Here is a 19679-nt window from a genome sequence, read left to right on the forward strand (position 1 = left end):
CACTGCCCTGCTTTGCATGGAGCCCATGCAGACACAGCTTCACTTACATCTCACCTAAGCCCCACTTTTCCGACGACCCCGTAAGTGCGCTATCTCTCTGTTACAGACGCCTGTGGTTCCTCTGCTCTGTGACCCGCTCACTGCGGTAGGTCAGTAAACCTGACTTGGTCACTGCAGGTCTTAGGCTGACTGGTGTAGGACAAACGTGTCAATGGTGCCCCATTGTACTCCGAATTAAATCCAAGCTCCTAACCGGCGAAGCGCCATCCTACCCCGGCCACCATGTATGGTGTGGCCCTGGCCATCGGCCATCACCTCCACTCTTCCTCCCTCTCTGCCTCCACTTCGAACACAGCACGCTCTCTCCCACCTCTGAGCCTCCGCAAATGCTGTTCCATTGCATAGTACTCCCCTAGGATCCCAGGCCTATTTGATGTATGCAGCTGACTCTGGGGTCAGGAACACCTACAGAGAGCAGAGAGCAAAGGGACTTTCCTGTGTGTGGAATTTCAGGTGGAAGGAAGTCAGTTCAAAAACGCCCAGTGTTTCTTGGAAAACGTAGGTTCAAGATGACCATCAACTAAGGAACATGTGTTAGGAACATGGTTTTGAAAGGTTTGGGGGTGGGAGGCAGAAGGAAACGCTGGTTCAGGAACCAGTGGGTTCTAGAGCAGTTTCATCAGGAAATCTGAGACCCTTTTCACTTCCAATACTAAAGAGTCCCCTCTCTGAATTGAAAGCAAAATCAAATATGTTTTCTAGATGGTGATTTTTGTGTTTTTTTTTTTTAAGTCAGGCCAGCATATTGTATCAAGGAAGTTGGAATGAAAAGTAAAACAAACTCAAGATTGTGGTTACCGGGGGGAAGTGGTTGGGAGACAGCGCCAGGGGCTACTGGGGTGCTAGTTTTATTCTGTTCTGTTTCTTGATCTGGATATTGGTGACGGAACTATACCCTTAGGATTTGCAGGTTAAATTTCAATAAATAGTACGTGGAAAGAGTAGAGTCAGGCAAATGAAGACCAAGGGCGTGCCAGGGGCTGTTGGCAATCTAGAGGCACAGACAGACAGGCAGACACAACAAGAAGGTTTAGTGTCTGGTCGTTACCAGCCGTGTGATGCCGGAAGGCCCTCCTCACCTCCTTAGGAATCAAGTTCCTCATTCGTAATATGAAGGGTGGTTCTGATCTAAAGATCCACAGATGTCTCTTCCAGCTGCAGAGACATCTGAGGCTGACACGTAGACTCCCCTCGGAGGACAATTTGAGCAAAGTGACATGTTTCCACCTTCTTGGTTTTTCAGTTTTGGCTAACTTAATCTAGAGATAGTCAACCCAGGTGTAAAGGGTATCTGTGAAATGGGTTTCCTGGCTTGTGTTGGAAAACAGCTCAAAGCCAGTGGGTTCGTTCTACCGGTGAGCGCTTCTGCTCAGGGTGTATTTCTTGGGCAGCTCAGACTCAGGTCTAACCACCAGATCACACAAGCAGGGAGGACATGCCTGCCTGTTCAGTGGATTGGAAGATTCCTGATTATTGTCTTCCGTTTCTTCTAGCTCCTTCCTTCTTGTAGTAGAAGCAGCAGCGAAATTATTTAGTCACCAAACGGTCCAACTGAAGGTGACCTTAGAGGTGATCAGGTCCACCCCTCTCATGATACAGAGGAGGAAAGAGAAGGTCTCTAATCGCCCAGTGTAGCCATGGCTGCCCCAGAAGCCAAATGAACCAGGACTCCTGATTTCTAAGCCACAGATGGCATCTCTTGCTCTAAGAGACCCTTCCCCCACCAAGCACGGAGAAGGCAATAAAAAAATGGGGGTTGGGTGGAGGAAGCAACAATGCAGACAGGGATGCCAGGGAGGGAGGGGACTTCAGCAGGAAGAAAAGGCAGAAAAGTTCCCCGGGTGTTTTACTGGAGCCACCTCAGGAACCGACTGGAGTGACAAAGAGCCCCCGGTTTCTGAATTCCCCCTCGGTTGGTGGGTAGCTGTGGTTTGTGTGTCACAGCCGCAGCCTGCAGAGGCCAGGCTTCCAATCCCTGACACACTTCACGTCAAGGACAACTCTTTCAGCTAATGCCCGACCCTTTTCTGTTGACACAGTAGACTCCCCTTTTCTTTTATGCCAGTGTCGGTCTAGATGTTGAAGTCCATGGTTACAAAGACTTAAATGTTGTATCTGGTCAGGCCATTCATTCAACAAACATTAAAAGTGTTGGGTGTTTGGGATACCTGGCAAACAGTGGACATTGCCTCTGTTTTCCTTTTAGGAAGGGTGGGGGTGGGGAAATGGACTTTGTTTTCTTTTGTTTTCCTTAGTGGCTTTGAAAAGAAACTCAAATTAACTTCGGCAAAAGCCACCTGTTGCTCCTGGAGGAAGCCCACCGAGGCCCCGCGCTGAGCCAGCTCTCAGACAGCAGCTGAGCATGCCAGGCCTAGGGGTGGGCCAGCTGTTCCAGACAAGCGATGGAGGTCCACCTTATGGCCTGCTGCAGAAGGCACAGCCAGCTTCCTTCTGGTGTCTGTCGCCAGTGCCTGAGTAGCAGCTGTTCTGTGTAACAACTGTCTGGTTCTCTGCCCGGCAGCCCAGGGAGTTAGAAAATCTGAAGTATTCCAAATCTTTTGAGGGAATCACCACACCTTCCCATCTGAAGGTGGTGGAAGTTGGTGTGCAGGAGGCCTGCGTAGTTGGTAAGCAGGACATTCCCAGGGCCGCCCAGCATGTATATTAGGGGGAGCGGACTTCCCTGGACACAGACCTTGCCAGGACCTCTGCTCAGAGCTGTCACCAGTTGGAATGTGTCATTTGAGCTCAAAGCAAAGTGTATGGTGATGGCAGGAAATGCTCTCAGAGACTGAAGACCATACTAATCTGTTCTGCATTCTTAACACGTCCCCAAGGCCAGGGCTGGGGGACGCTGGGACATTATTTTTTTTCCCTTTCTTTCTTAAATTCCTTTCCTTAAAAAAAAAAAAAATCATTCTGCATTTACTACTGTTTCTTTTCCTTTTTTTTTCCCTTTAATTGCTATTTTTAAAAATTGCAGCTGTAATACATGCTCTATACTATACCACACAATCAACTTCCTAATCTCTTAGTTCAGCAAATATTGGAAACCACCCCATTTCAGGCACAGTCCTGGATGCTGGGGACATAAACTAAAAGTCCCTGCCTCATGCCTTCTTTCACTTTCTCCTTAACCCATTCCACTTCCTAAGGGTAACCACCACTGGTGTGTGTTCTTTTCATGCATGCACATAGACACACACAGGGATTTTTTTTTTTTTTTTTAGTTTTTGTTTGTTTGCTTGGTTTTTATTTAAGTATTTTTTTATTCCCATATAAATATTTCATAGAACTACTTCATCATTTTTCACAACTGCACAGTAGCTTGTTGTAGGGGTATGCCAAAATTTATGTAACCAACTGCCCCATTAATACACATTTAGGCATCTTCAATTTTTCTTTATAACAAATGATGTTAAAAATGCTATGGTTTCCCCAGCCAGGTATAGGTTTGCCTACTTGTGTATTTCTGGAGCAATTCTGGAAGTAAAGTTTCTGAATTGAAGGAAATATACATTTTTCAAAAACTTTTATTTATTTAAGTGAGTTTTCCCAGGACCCGTCAGCTCCAAGTCAAGTAATTGTCTCAATCTAGTCGTGGAAGGCGCAGCTCACAGTGGCCCATGTGGGCATTGAACTGACAACCTTGTTGTTAACCAACTGAGCACACCGGCCGCCCCAAACATTTTAAATTTGAGTAATTTCTTGCCTTTGAGCCCATGGAAATTCAACACCTCCATTTATCATTAGCAATCCTATTATTCCTTCCCAGGGTAAGAAAAGACCACCGTGAACATCTGTAATGCTTTGAGCACAGCTGGACTAAGCATTCAGTTTCCCACAAAGCATGGGTTCCTGGAGAGCTGGGGAATCACAGGGGGACCGAGAGAATGAATGACAACTGACCCGGGGCCAAATCTAAGCTCGCCCGACCACACCAATGGTCTGGTTTCCATTCTGCCCATTGGATCTACTGCACAGTGGTGATTCAAGAGCTGGGTAAGCCCCTGGGTGTTACATGGCACTTGTCCTACCTCTTCATTTGGCAACATGCTTACCTGTCTCGGGATGCTCACAGTCTTCTCACAGACGATTCTGGCACAGGCAGGTGGGTCAGGGAATTCGTAGACTTGGATTGTGGGTGGCAGGGGTCCCTCCACCCAGCTCTTCATCTGCTCATAGATGGGGCCTGAAGGAGGGGCCTTGAGCGGGGTGGGCATGTGGGTGTCCTCGTTGCTGGCGAGAGCTTCTTCCAGGCCTCTCAGCAAAGGGGGACAGGGCCTGTCTGCGGGGGCCTCCGTGAGGATTTGGAGGCGGTTGGCAGGGGCCAGGCCTTGCCTCCCGTGGAGCAAACACTTCCACCAGCCTTCGCTTTCCGGCATGTTTTGTTCCAGAATGGTCAGGATGTCTCCTCTAGAGAAAGCCAGCTCTTCAGAGCAGTCAGCGCGATTGTCATAAAGTGCCCTGGCCAAGAGTGTCTGGGGGTGGGAGGGGAGGAAGACACCATGGTTATTGCCAGTGCCAATGCCACTGCACCCACACCGCTGCCCTGCGGACGTTGGAGCACATGCGCGGCTGCTACCTATGTCCTTTCCTCCAGCCAGAGCTTCTTAGCCCTGCTGTTTCCCTGATTCATTCCTACCCGTCTTTGGGGGCTCAGGTGGCATGTCACATCCTCAGGGAAGTCTTACCTGCACCCTGAGGCCAGGTCCAGTCTCCCTAATATGTTCTCGTGGTCCTGACTTAACTTGTCCTGACCTTGACCCTCATCCTTACATAGTTGAGGGCAGCGTCGCGCATAGTTGGGTTGAAATGCTGGCTCTGTGATTTCCGAGCTGTGTGCAAATTAGCTACTCTCTTTAGGCCTCAGTGTCCTTGTCTGTAAAATGGGAACATTGCTAATATCTTATCTGATGGAGTTATTGTGAGAATTAAATGGGTTGATATGTATATACAACTTATTGAACAGCACCTGGCACTTAGTAAGTGCTCTGTAAAGGTTGGCTGTTACTGTCATAATTATTATATTGCACTTTATCTGGTTCTTCTTATTTTTCTCCCGAATTGGATGGGAAGTTCCATGACTGCTGGGACCCTATCTCGCTTATTTGCTATTCTGTTTCCAGCATCAAGGATGGACTCAGGTGGTTGGGAGACGCTCAATAAATGTTCATTAATGCGCAGCCCATGAAACAAAGGCACAGGGGGTTAGTGACTTATGTATGGTCCCAGCCAGGGACCAGGAGCAAAACCCAGTCAGCCTCCCTAATTCTCAGACCCATGCTCTTTCCGTCCGCCACACGGTTCTCCCATGTGGACCCTCTGCCCACCCTCAGAAGGGCCCAGAATATCATCGGCTCAGCTAGTGCGTTTGCCTATTGTGAAGCACAGGGATGTTTTTCCAAAAAACAGTGGGCTCGTATGGTCATCTACTCAGTGGGCATCCTCCAAGATGGACAGCAGTAGTCTTACTCTGGAGACATACATGGCTTCCTTTGTACTTCCGGCCTACTGTCTATAGTGCAGCAGCCCTTACCTTAAAGGAAGGAAGCTCCCAGCAAAGGAAAACCCTAAATATGTTGCTATCACATGGTTCCCGTCGGTATGGTATTTTGTCATACTTGGCATGCGCTGTGTGCATACCTCATGCAATCAATTAATGTCTCCGCCCACGACTCCTCCTATAACTCCCCCACAGCCACGCTGTTTTCTTACTTCTCTCGGACGTGCTAAGCTTGCTTCCACCTCAGCACCTTTACCTTTGCTATTGCTTCTGCCCAGAACACTCTTTCATGGGATCTTTGCATGACTGGCTCCTCTTCCTTCAGATCTCAGCTCAAGTCACCACTTGCAGAGGCTGTGCCTGACCCCAGCGGCTAGGCTCCGCCCCACAGTGTGGGGAGAACAGGAAGTAGCCCCAGCCGCCAATATCCTGCATCTCTGTTCCTGGCACTGTACCGGCCTCTGTGTAGATAACGCATGGGAGCAACTGACAAGCCTCGTCAAAGGAACCTAGTAGCAACTGCAGTCATCACCGAGGCCACTCACAGGGCAGTTTTACAAATAGGGTGTTCATTTGGAGACGTGTGTGTAGATATTAAGAAATGGAAAAGGGTGCGTGTTTATATTTGTGTTCCTATTTGTGTTCCCTGTGGCACACAGGCAGTTAGATTCTGGGTTCGATGGAAAAAAGCTTCTTTACCAACTTCCAGAAAGGGCATTGCCCCCAAACGCTCATCTTTGTACAACAGCTGGGAGGGGGGAAAGGAAAATGCATAAGGATCCGGACGGAAGAAGGGGAAGGAGCTTAGGGAAACAAAGGCAAAGAAAAAGACACTCCTTGTTCTCACAGTGATGGCAACCTCTCTGGGGACCGTCACACAACGGCCAGATGCCATGTGCTGGTCTAAATGGAATCAGCAATGAGCCATGGGCACCACTAGCTACAATTGGAGGAGTCTGGGAGGCCATTCATCATTCATTCATTCATTCATTCATTCATTCATTCATTCATTCATTCACCAAGCCTGTATTGAGCCTCCACTATGTGCCCAGTGCTCTGCTGGTGATACAGCGCTGAACAGAACCGTTCCCAATCTCATGCCAATGCACATTCCAGTGGACGAGACAAACGCCAATCAAATCAGAAATAAATACAGTTGACCCGTGAACAATGTGGAGGTTAGGGGCACCAACCCCCTACACAGTTAAAAATCTACCTATAACTTTCACCCCTGCTCTCAAACTTAACTACTAATGGCTTACTGTTGACCGGAAGCCTTACCGATAACATAGTCGATTAACACATATTTTGTATGTTGTATGTATTATATACTGTATTCTTACAATAAAGTAAGCTAGAGAAAAGAAAGTGAGATTGAGAAGGAAGAGAAAATACATTTACAGTATTTATTAAAACAAATAGGCGTATATTTCAAACGCCTGTTTTCAAGGTCACCTCTAGAGAGTGTTACTTCAGAACCATGAAGGAAGACACAGGGAGCTACGGGCGATTCTGGGTGCAGCTGGGCAGGGGTGGTGGGATGAGGGCTCAGGGAAAGTTCCCCTGGGAGTGGGGCTGTGGAGGTTGTGACCTGGGGGTGAGTAGGAGTGAGTCAGATCACAAGCAGGGCAGAGATGATGTGGGCAGAAGAAATGTGTGAGGGCTGGAGGGAAGGATGGAGAGCGTGTGTGAAGTGAGTGGGGTGTTGAAGGAACTGAAAAGTGAGCAGGCTGCCTGGAGAGAAGTTCGCAAAAGATGTGGGGCTTGATTTCTTTATTGGCTGCGGTTTATATCTGGTTGCTGGGTGGAAAAGGCATTGGGGGGAGCCCGTGTGGAGCCCAAGAGGCTAAGCGAAGCCAGGCGCCCAGCCAAGGTGAGATGCTCACAGCCCAGCCGAGGGTGAAGGATGGATTTAGGGTGAAGGATGGATTTAGGGTGAAGGATGGATTTAGGGTGAAGGACGGATTTAGGGTGAAGGACGGATTTAGGGTGAAGGACGGATTTAGGGTGAAGGATGGATTTAGGGTGAAGGATGGATTTAGGGTGAAGGATGGATTTAGGGTGAAGGATGGATTTAGGGTGAAGGATGGATTTAGGGTGAAGGATGGATTTAGGGTAGCTGTAGGGAGGAGGTGGTGACAATTTGCATGCAACCTTTGAGGTGAGTCTTGAGAGAGAGGCAGGATTATAAGAAAGGAGGACAAACACACTATGGACCAGAAAAAGTAGGAAGCAGAGGGAGAACGGCCCCACGTTCTTTGCCTCCTGCATAAAGAGCCAGCAGCAGCTGCTGATGCGATGTCACGGCCAAGTCCATGTGTGAGCTGCTCATGTCTGGGGCTCTGTCTACCCTCTCCTGCTCCTTCCCTCTTTCCCCTCACAGGGCTCAGAGCAGCATCATGTGACCCTGCTTCCTCCTCCTTTGGCGAGCGCCCCTCCCCCTCCAACTTGTGCTCCTGAAATTAAGTGAGTTAGTGGCCAGGGGATAGATGCATGGAGATCCTGAGACGGTTTCCATCAAAGTAGCCATATCATCATTTCCGGGAAAGGTCAACCAGACCACGAGGTCACCAGCTCACAGCAGGATGTAGTAGATGAGCAAGTGCCCCAGACCAGAGATGGAGATTGTAAGTGGAAGGAACCCTGAGGGGCAAGTGTTCATTGGGCCCCTGTCCAACACGTCATGGAACCTCACTGCTAACAACATGGACGTCTTCCTTCTATTAAAATCCTTCTTTGAAAAAAGGTCTGTGTTTGGCATTTTACCTCCTTTCTCACTGATTCCGTGACTTCCTTCCAGGAATTCCTAGTTTGTTTTAGAGGATGGTGGTGGAAGAGTTCCTACTTCCCCTATGAGGGGCCATGACAGAATAGTTAGTTGTATTTAAACCACAACCTTCTTAAATATTTCAAATCCTTTGCTATCTGGTAAATGCAAATCCCTCAAGCTCAGCAGGGCTTCCCCAGGACATGGGAGCTTTTACTTTGAGGTCAGTGAAATAGTCTCTTATGTCTCTCTCTCTCTCTCTCTCTCTCTCTCTCTCTCTATATATATATATATATATATATATATATATATATATATATATATATATAATTTTTTTTTAAGGAGGGCGCAGCTCACAGGGGCCCATGTGGGGATCGAACCCACAACCTTGGTCTTATTAGCACCACGCTCCAATCAACGGAACTAACCGGCTGCCCCTTATCCTTATGTGTCTTTCTTTATGGGGAGGCGGCTGAGCCCAGGCTCAGAACAACAGGGCTCCTTGCAAAAGGGAGAAAGCTCTTTGATTATCTTTAAAGACAGCCTTCTCCCCTTGAATGTACTTGGAAGTATTTCATGTTATGTAAATACACGGATTAAAGCAGAGAGAGTGGTGCAATCTGTTGGCTTGTGAATGTTTATTTTCCATCATTTTTAAAAGCTCATTATGTAAAGTAAAAAATAAAAAGGGGGAAGAAAGAAGTGTTTCCAAGCGCGTAAGACAAATCCCCTCACCATCTTCATTTTCCCATCCACACTCTCCAAGAGAGGAAAGACAGACAGAGGAAGCACAACCCCCCAGGAAGAAACGGAGTATCTACATAACACTTCTTTTGATGGGTGACAACATTCTGTGAGACAACCTCTGGAAAGTTGAGAGAACGGCAGAAACGTTTTAAGGGGTCACAGCAAAGAGCTGGAAGGATCTCCACTTTGCAAACCCTACATAACCTGCAGACTTCTTACTCACTAATGTGTCAGCTAGTATAAATTCATCCGAGAGAAAAAAATTCTCTTTGATCTTTTGTATGTCTTTTCATTTAGGTACCTTCGTAGTTTGATTGTTTACCATTTACCCAGTGCTTCATTAGTAAGGACAGTTCACAGGTTTTCAACTCAGCCAGGCATCACATAGTAATGTGATGTAAGTAATTCGCACTGAAAATCTCACTTGAGGTTCACCATCCCGTGAAGCAGATGCCACTATCCTATTTACGAGATGAGAAAGCTGAGGCACAGAGAGGGTGAGTCAGTACTCCAAGGTTGCTCAGAGAGCAGGAAACAGAACCAAAGTCGGACCCAGGTAGTTTTGACTCCCGAGTCCACCCTGTTAGCCTATAAATTGGAGTGTTTGGCACAGACTGCACCACAGGACGGCACGTGTGTTTCTGTAAGTGAGTGAACCACAGAGTGTGCCTCTGGAGAAAGGGATGGGAAGCTGATAAAAACATTTTAACTTGGTTGGGTAAGTTGTGTGGTTATTTACCAGAATTAGAGCCTGCACTAAGAATTTGGGAAATAACTTAAATGTAATCACTGGTAAATAACAATACATTCGTAGAGCTGAATAGTATACAGCCATCAAAAAAGAACAAGGTAGAGTTTACGTGAGCTGAAATGGAACAAGCTCCAAAATATGGTATTAAATTTTTTAAAAGGTAAGATGAGAAACTGTGCAAATGGTATGTGTCCATTTGTGCATCTTCCTGGAAGATTTAGATAAATCGTTGGTGCTCCCCCTCTGGCCGGGGTAACTAGAGCCCAGGAAACTACAGAGATTTGGGATTTTAAAAAACAAACATGCTTTCAGTCTGTGTTCATTGGCACCGTTTGAATCTTTAAGCCATGCGTACATGTTCTGCTTTTTCAATATAAAAATCTAGTTTTAAAAAAAGCGTTCTGCTCTATTGGAAGAAAATGACTTCTGTGTTGGTGAACATAAGCTCCCGCCTGTTGTGACCCCTTCAGCCCCATCTCCTCCCAGACTTGACAGAAGGGAACCTCGACTCCCAGTTAGTCTTTGTCTTGGCCGAAAGCAGTTTGAGCACAAAAGCATCTTGTATCCCGGAAACCCTCTGTGAACTTCCGGACAACTCACACGGTGGACACAACTGCCATAGCCCCACCCTCAGCGGGCCTGTGCCATTTACCGCATCCAAGATGCTGAAAAGTGCTCGAGGGGTTTCTGAGAAGCAGCCGACTCCATCAGTGCATCTCTCTCGCCAGCTCGCTGAGAGCAGCACCTCAGCTGTCAGGAAGGCACACAGAGCTCTGCACCACACACCCATTCCATCAACGGGGTCTGGCTGCAGGGCATCCAGAAGCAGTTTAGGCTGGAAGAAGCTTTAACGGGTTTTCTGTCCTGGCGCCCCCGCAAGTTAGAGAGGCAGCAAGTGAGTCTGCAGGAAGATGGGGGAGGCTCATTGCCCCCTCATCACTGCGCCCCCTCCCCTTTTGGTCGGCAGCAGAATGACATGGGGCCTGTGCACAAACAGTAGGCCAGACAGGACGGCCTCCCACGAGGGGACCTGCCACCAACATCGACAATTAGGAGAGTAGTCACAGGACACCTCAGCTGTGTCTTGCATGCGTGTGACACTGGGGAAGGCAGTGAGAATAACCCTTTGCTCCTTTCCTTGCGCGTGGAGTGGCGCTACGAGGTCTGCAGTTGAGAAGGGAACACCAGACAACCCGCCCATCTCTCCTCCTTTTCTCTCCTCATCCATCATGTCCCCTCTTTCCCTCCCTCATTTAATGTCTTCCGTTTGTCCCTTCATCTTCCTCGCCTCCTCGGTTATCATCTCCCTCGGAAATAGTTTCCAGGAAGCTATTACCTTAACTTTTTATTTTTTCCTTGTGAGTTTCAGTAGCTTTCCTTAGTAACATTTACATTTAAAACGAAAACTCCACAAGCTAGAGAGAACTGAGAGTCACTTAAGAGAGTAAAGCGGTGTATTCCATCATCAGAACTTGCCCTGAGACTTGCGACCCTATTAAAGTGATTTCCCTTTAATGTGTCATGGCTGACGTACTGAGGGAATTAGTTTGCAGTATTGCACAGCTGAGACACTAGTCTGCGTTTCATTCTCAGACATATTTAGAATTTTTTAAAGGAGGTGACAGCTAAGTAATTTCTTGCATCGTCTTAACAACATGAAGAGTTGTTCTCTTGGAGCTGTTTCTAAAACAAATTAGCGAAGTCGTTAAATGAGAGATGCTGAGAGAAAACTCTTTTTTGTGGTTAACACTGATTTGCCAGATAGGCTAGCAAAATACCCGAGTTTCTGCTTCAGCTCCCCCTTTGCAGAAGTTGAAAAGTTTTTCCATGAGAGGCTCCAGAGTGTGTAGAAAATGATCTGAAGTCGTTTAACTGAAATTCCATTTTCCCAATTACTTTGATATTCAAAGTAACATTTAAGCTCTTAAAAAAAAAAAAAAACTTCACTGAGTAGAACATAGCTTTTTAAACAAAATATAAATTCTTTTTTGTTTCAAAATTTGGCCCATAAAACAACTTCCAACTATTTCCAGTGGCGTGATAGTTATTTGGGAAACAACCTACTTTCTTAACTCAGGGGTAAAAAAAATGGAAACAACAAGTAATGGACCTCTTTACACTGTTAAGTCAGAGTCCCAAGCAATTCCAAAGGTACAGGAAAGGGATGCCAGAGGAGAGAGACTCAGGTACTCACATTCGCCTTCATCTTCATCCTTTAAAGAAATTATTTTTAAAGATTATTCCACACTCTTGGAAACACCGACAGAAACTGCTTCGGAAGGGAAACCTTCTGTACTAGTTGGTGCTGGAATGCTGTGAGGTTTGGGGTCTACAACACTTGTGCCCAAACAGCGCTCTTTCTGCAGCTGTCCTTGTCAGGCGATCTGGGCTGAGAACAACGGCCCTGGGTGGGGGGGGGGGGGGCGAGGCCGGTTACATAATACATGTCCTGTGGTTCCCTCCCATCCATCCGGATACAAATGGCATCACGGAGGATTTATCGGGAGGCACTGGGAGCACAGAAGGGAATAAACCTGGTGACCTTGGAAGTGACAGGTGATTGAGCGAAAAAGAAAAACTTATATAAAAGAGGGATTCCTTGTTTCCCTAACACCTGTGAAAATGACCCTGGATGATGGCATATTCTGTGAATAAGCACGAACCCTAACTGATTTCTCTGTGAGAACGTTGCACTCTGATCCCTCCAGCTTTGAATTCCTCAATTTGATGCTTCAGATGAAAAGGCCACTCATTACGGGGACTTCCGTCGCCGCAGAAGGCACTGCCGACTAAAGGGACTTTGAGGAAGAGTCTGTGGTCAGAAAAAAATTCCTAAGCTGCCCAGTGGAAATGAAACATTTTCTTTCCTGACGCCGCCACGCTGTGGTTTTCCAATCGGTTTGGGGCTTGGGCAGACAGGCTTGTTTGAATATACTACTCACGGGAATTTTGCTAACTGCACTTGTAGTGCTTCATTGATTCGACAGTTACTTATTAAGCACCTGCTGTATGTCTGACAACCCGTGCTGGGGGGGAGTGAGGTGAACCAGGTCCTTTCATCTAAGCTCAGGATTGAATGCAACAGGAGAGATCTCCCAGGCCTTCCAGTAATCGATGTTTTTGGATATGGCCCAAGATGGTCCCCGTTCTACCAAACTGTCTCTGTCGCCTGAAGAGCCTGGAGGTCCAGAGCCGAGAGTCTCCCCCACCTCTACCGCACCCCCTTCAGGTCCACTCCTTGCTAGCCTAGGCCCTGGGTTATTGTTTAAGACATTTAGTTTGGAAGAAAAGAGCAGTTTCGAGCAATATTGCATGAGGGGAGTGGTTGAGGATTCAGCCCTTGCTGGTGAGAAACTCATGGAGGGAGGAGGGAAGTAAGTGAGAATGTCTCGGTCCTCAGTGTCCTCCTCTGAAACTGAGGGGGCTTTTAGGGTTCCCACCCATCTAGCTGCAGCGACGGTATTTTGCATGGCTTCCTTTCTTACTGTTATCTCTTAGTTCATGAAAACCATAGCAAGATGAAAGAAAAGAACAGGTAGGTTCTTTTCCTTTCTCATTTCCTTTCTTTTTGGGGGAGGTGGAGGAGGTGGGCACGGAAAGAAAAAGCATGGAGACAAAAGAAGGTGTTGTGTGTTATTTGATTGGTCGTAAGCAGTTCTACCAACTCGAACTAGGAGAAAGTTTTGTCACTGTTTCTTCAACTTTATGTGTCAGCTACATGTTCCTGTCACATCCATGAGCCATCTGTACATTTTTGTTTTACATAAGTAAAACATGAAACCAAGCCAATTAAAAACAACACACTCTCCCTAAGCAATGCTACCTATCAAATTACAAGTTTGATGAGCTAGTGTGGGGACAGAGCCCCAGAAAGCAGTTCCAGGCTCTCGGCCTCACATAGAAAGGTGCTGGCTCAGGTAGTAAATGGCCATCAACTGTGATTGTATGGCCATCAACTGTGGCTAGTTGGCCGTCAGCTGTAACCAGTGAGCCATTGGCCACTAATATAACTGCTGTGGCTACGCTAGCAGGAAAGTGGGGGCTAGCAAGAAGATGGTGGCTGAGCTAGCAAGCGGCGGAGTGCGGGGTGCAGATTGCAGAAAAGCGGACAGCAGGTCGCACGTCGTGTGAACCCAGCCGCCAGTGAGAATATAGTGGCATGACTCCCCTACCTATGGCTCCGTGGGTGTCCCTTTTTGGCCTCACCATGTCCTGCGTTCTTGTATGGGGAGCGGGAGCTGAGACCCCGCAGGCCTCCCTGCACGACAGCTAGTTTTAGTTTTTCCTAATGCACATTCAAATACATAACTAGCCTTAAAAAAAATGCTCTATCTGTATAGTGCACCTAAAATCATCTCGTGTGCCAGGGCTCAAGGTCCCTGCGGGGTGTGATGTTTCTGATTGATTAGGAAGAGTTCAAAGCTGTTTAATGGATCACAGAGAAAGGAGTGAAGGTTCGCTTGTTTGCTGAATTCTCCATTTCCCGGGGTCATTTTTAGGGGTGCCAGGCAAGCAAGGGGCCACCTGCTATTTAAGCTCTTTTCCTCCCATCCTGTTGGTGTGCGTTTATTCCAGCTCACTGGGTTTACTTGTTGTCAACAGTGGGCTACAGATAAACTCATCGCAAGCCTTATCTGGGACCCCACAGGGAACGGTAGGGAGAAGGTGTGTCACCGGCCCTGTTGCTTTCTCAGGGCTTGTTGATCCCCCACTTTGGTGAACATCATGTAGGAAAGAAGCAACTTTGAAGTACTTGCTCCTAGCAAGCGACTCTTGCCTTTTCAACCTCGGGGCGGATTTAAATCCTGAGCCCAAAGCACTTTTTACTTTTTGTTAACCAGGTGGCAAACCATCCAAGGCAGAGGGACCCTACTGCTCCCTTTTTCCAAAGCGCCCCTGCCCCCCCCCGCCCCCCCTTTCACACACAATGACTGACTGTCTGGTCAGGTCTTAACAAAAGCTGCTCTTGATTTTAAGGAGAAGCAACAGTTTAAAGAAAAAGAGCAACACTTTACATTCACCAACTTATAAACGTCTGGAGAAATTCTCTCTGGAGGAAGCAGCCGGATGAGGAGCCCAGACTCGCCCAGGAGTCACTTTTCAGTGGTTTGGAGGCGTTTTAAGAGGCGGCAAAGCCTCAGTACGAGTCCAGGTACCACAGGACACACAGTGGCTGGACACTCCGTTCTCGGGGGCTTACACAGGGGTCCTCTTCCATTCCCATCAACAAAGGCTTATGAGGAACAACTTGGAAACCATCCCTAAAATAGTAATTTCCCCTTTTTGCAACTCATGATGGAGCATTTGAATATCAGTCTCAGCGGCATCTTTTTTTACCAGGCTCCCACCTTCCTTCTTTGAAGTTATTTCCTCTCCAGGCACTTGTCATTTCCTCCCTTAGTCATCACGGTTCCAAAACGACGAGGCTACATTTCTATGGTCACTTCCCCATTTCATTATCGCGTAGGCCACTTGCCTTTGAAGAGTTTTGTAGCAGACTTTGAAACTCGTGGGGTTTTGGTGTTCTGTTTAGCTTTCTTTGCTTTTTTTTTTTTTCTTTTTTTTTTTTTTTAGTGAGCTCTAGAGCATAGATGTTAAGAGATTAACGGTTATTAAGCTACTAAGCAGGGAAAAGGATAATATAATGTTATGGCTGTTTTATTAACTATAATGACAATGTTTCGAGTATTGAGAAAGAAGACTAGAGACTTCTGTTCTTTGTGGCCTTTAGGACAGTGCCTGAAACGGAGTAGGCACTCCATATCTGCTCACTAAACGAAAGGTTTTGTTTGTCTCAACAGAAAATGGAAGGAAGGAAGGTTGGCAGAAAAAAAAAGTTTCAAATAAAAAACAAAAAGGTACATAGCACTTGTAGTTGAATACAAGTATTCACAACATCATTTACTGCTCTTTCTGCTCACATCCCCGGACAGTCTCAAACACCAAATGTTTTGTTTTGTTCAAAAGATGGAGCCAGCAATTCTTCTCAGTGTCCACGGGGACTAGCACGGCTCCGTCCGAAATGGAAGACGAAGCCGCCTGCCCCGTCTCCTAACTCATATCCTGCTTCTGTTGTTTCCTACTCACAGTCCACTTACTGCATAGCAGCTTCAAAACATAAATCAGACCATGTCACCTCGTGCTTTAAATAGGCCAGTGGCTTCCTTGCCAATTAGGAGGCACTTCTAAGTTCTAACAGGGCCCCCTGGCTTACCTTTGAAATCTCACTTCCTACCACCCTCTTCCTTTGTCTACTCTGGTCCAACCACAATGGTTTTTTCATGGATACTTTATTCTGCTGAATCCACTCCTACTGCAGGGCCTCTGCACTTGCTGTCCCTTCTGCCTGCAGTGCTTTTCCCATCTCTCAGGCCTCCAGACAGGCCCTTTGTGGCCATCAGCTCTACCAGATCACCTTGATTTCTTTTCTTTATGGCAGTTATCCCCACCCAAAATCACTGTGTCCATTTACTCATTTACTGACTTTCGGAACCTCCAGAGCCCAGTAACTGTGTTGGGTGAATGGCTGAACAATGAACAGTGAGTTGTATTTTCAAGCTGGTGCTATGCCTGGGCTGTTTTGCCTTGTGAGGTGGGTGAAGGGATGAAGCTTCTGGACAAGGTCAGAGGGCAGCCCCTGGTCCTTGGGACCTTGACTTCAAGCCCTGTAACCTTGACTTCAACTGCAAAGGCTCAGATCTAAGACAGCATCTGACTATGGCAGAAGGAATGGGCCAAGTCTCAGGAATCTAGGCTGAATGTCGGACAGGCTGGGGCCAGGTAGGGGTCAGAGAGCTGCGAGCCGGGGACAACCGCTGCTTCCAGACATCTGACAACTCGGAAGTGCCGTTCCTGTCCCCTAGGCAGGGCTGTGTCACAGGGTTCCAGCTGCACTTCCTGTAACCTCCCATTCGTCCCCACATACCAACACAAAGCACTTATTGAGCATCTACTAAGTGCAGGCCCTACTCTAGGCATAGAGATGCAGTGCTGAACAGGAAAGCCGGTCTGTCCTTCACAGAGCTGACTTTGCAGAGGGGGAGACAAAGGCAAGACAATTTCAGATCTTGGCAAGTAAAGACGAGACAGACGATGAGAGTGACGGGGTGTGTAAGGAAGGGGAGGCGATTTAGACAGGGTGGTTTAGAGAGGCCTCCGGGAGGGGGAGGTGCTGGAGTGCAGGACCCATGCGATCCAGCGTCCGTGAGCGAGGAGCATTCCGAAGCAGGCGACCGCGGGGTGAAGGGAAAGGCACGGAGGCAGGGGAGCTGGCAGGAGTGGGATCAGGCGAGGCCTGGGGCCCCGGCGAGTTCTCCACAGGCGATCACATGTGATCCCACTTACCCTTCTTCGACAAAGACAGTATAAAACGCCGTGCTGACCATCTCAGAGCTGCTCAAGGTACAAGGGGAGCCTGGAACTGCTCCCCACTCAGAAACAAAGTGGCTCAGTCATCCTCCTTCACTTCCTGGGCATTTGCCCCAGTGAGACAAGGTGTCTATGCACCAAGATGCTAATTTCAAGACCACCTCTACTGGTGTGTGCACGCAGACACACACACACGCACACACACACTCACACACACTCAGACGTAAACCCAATTTGCCACAAACAGGACTGAATCACTAACGGTTATGCAGACTCCATATTCACAAACAAGGCACTTTTCGAACTACCAAAAATCCAAAGCAAGGACTTACACATAATGAAACCACATATTCACCTTGTCTTTCAGACCTAATTTCATAGCATTTCTTGAGTGGCACCAAACATGGAGTCAACCAGCGACAGTCCAATGAGCCCATGAAAGAGTTAGGTGAATCTAACACCTAACTCTGCACAATGATTTCTACTGTTGTTGCAATCGTACTATTTGAGGCCAGCGTTTCCTATCACTAATAACATGATGTTTGTTTTTCAGTTTTCTCCTTGTTGTATAAAACAATTAAGGAAAAACATAATGGAAGCCAGATGAATTCCACGAAATCTGCCATGCACAAAGGTGAAAGCTCCACTGACCTGGAACTTTTGGTCAGCCAACAACACCACTAAGGCATGGCTGGGAAGGGCAGTCAGTGCCCACCATCCAGTGAACACAGGCCAACTTCAGGATCTGCAAGGTGACCTGGGTGCCCCGACTGAAAGTGCTGTAAAGGCAGAGTCACCTAAGCTGAGAAGCACCTACGCGGTATGACCCCGAAAAGCATTGCGTTACCATTTGAAAAGCAATCGAACAACGACGTAGGCATTAAAAATAACGAGGTAGATCGACGGTGCTAAAATGAATGGAATGGAAATATGTGCTTTTCATTGTAAAAGGCCAGAAGCTCAACCATCATTCGGTTACTGTTCCTATTTGTGTAAAGCCTTTTAAAAGTATAGTATCGTCTGCGTGTTCTGACAGTTCGGGAGGGATACCTAAGAAACCATGAGCTGAGGTTGCCCCTGGACTGGGAGTTGAAGACTGGGGTTCTTGCCCTGGTATGTATGTGATTACTGGGCGGACTTAGCCCACATGAGCTGAGACGCCATTCAAGGAAGACGTGGGCTGTCCACTATGGCCTATGGACCAAATCCAGATGACCCAATCGGAGGGTTAAGAATGATTTTATATTTTCAAAGCGTTGTAAAAACAAACAAGAATGTGCAACAGAGATCATAAGCGGCCCTCAAAGCATAAAACACGATCTGGGTCTTCAGGAGTTTGCTGGCCCCTGGTCTAAGGGTCAGAATGTAGTGAGCTGGTTAAGAGCTGGGCTCTGGGTTCTGTCTGCCTGCGCTACACTCTCTACTCACTAGTGGGTGACCCTGGCAAGTCAAGGGATCCTTTCCTTGCCTGTAAAATGGGGATAAGACTAACACCTCTACGTCATGGAGACATGAGGCTGCAAAGGAAAATGCAAGTAAGAGCACTGAGCACCGGGCCTGGCAGGTGGGTAGCCGGCACGTGCCAGCTATTCTTATCTGTTTAACATTGATAATAGGACTTCATGGGATGCCGGGAATATCAACTATAAGTTACATGCGTATGTTCATGTTAATCACAAATTGTGAAGTGCTATGGAAATTAGTTAGGCAGAATAAGTGGTACATACATAAAAAGAAGTCGGGACCATAAAAACATCTGGGATGTTCAGGAAAAAATCAATGTTATGAAAGACAAAGCGTAGCAGATTGTTCTCGATGAAGGACGACGGAGACCTGACAAACAACGCAATGTGTGACCCTGGAATGAATCCTGGATCGAAAAAACAGACAAACACACAAATAACAACAGCCAAAAAGAGCTGGAGGGGAGAGTTTTGGAAAATGGGAATGTGGGCTGAATATCAGAATGGCATGATTCATTCAACGGTAAATTTTCTCGGGTGTGATAATGATATTGGAGCTGTGTAGGAGAATGTCCTTGTTTTTAGGAGCCATGCGGACATAGTATCATTACAGTGAAGTATCATTACAGCGGCAGTTTCTTTTCAAATAGTTTGACAAGATCAACAACAGCCAAGTGTGTGCCTGTGACTAAATATATACAAATAAACACAGATGCATGTGACAAAGTGCCAGGAATCAGTGAGGCTCGGTAAAGGACACACAGGGGTTTACTCAATTATTTGCTTTCCATTTTCCTAATGGCTAAGAAATTTTCAAAGAAAGTAGCTGGGTGCAATATAGCAGCTAAGACATATGCACACAATCTGTATAGGAGAGGGTGTCCCGGGTTACTGAGCTATAAATGTCACTAACGGCACCTATAATTACTACGGTAATAATAAATAACACATATTTAATTTGTATAAGCAGGCTCCCCATTTAGTCATCGTCTCAGTCCTTGTTTTCCTGTTCTACTT

General features: G+C 47.0%; 1 protein-coding gene across 2 annotated transcripts in view; it reads right to left on the reverse strand.

The window, feature by feature from the left end:
- CASS4 (Cas scaffold protein family member 4) overlaps positions 1-19679 on the reverse strand; it is a 31309-nt gene that overhangs the window by 10429 nt on the left and 1201 nt on the right. Inside the window, exons 1-2 of one of the 2 annotated variants that reach the window (XM_019726106.3) lie at positions 12026-12169; positions 4122-4541 (exon numbers count right to left, since the gene is read on the reverse strand). In XM_019726106.3, coding sequence (XP_019581665.3) covers positions 4122-4541; positions 12026-12043 — 438 coding nt within the window. In that variant the 5' untranslated portion in view covers positions 12044-12169. Of the gene's footprint in view, positions 1-4121; positions 4542-12025; positions 12170-19679 lie in introns of those variants that run through there. The other variant, XM_019726105.3, reaches the window with a different exon arrangement.

This window comes from Rhinolophus sinicus, chromosome 13 (assembly GCF_057876585.1).
Source record: "Rhinolophus sinicus isolate RSI-liver-muscle chromosome 13, RSI-T2T, whole genome shotgun sequence".
NCBI classification, from domain to species: Eukaryota; Metazoa; Chordata; class Mammalia; order Chiroptera; family Rhinolophidae; genus Rhinolophus; species Rhinolophus sinicus.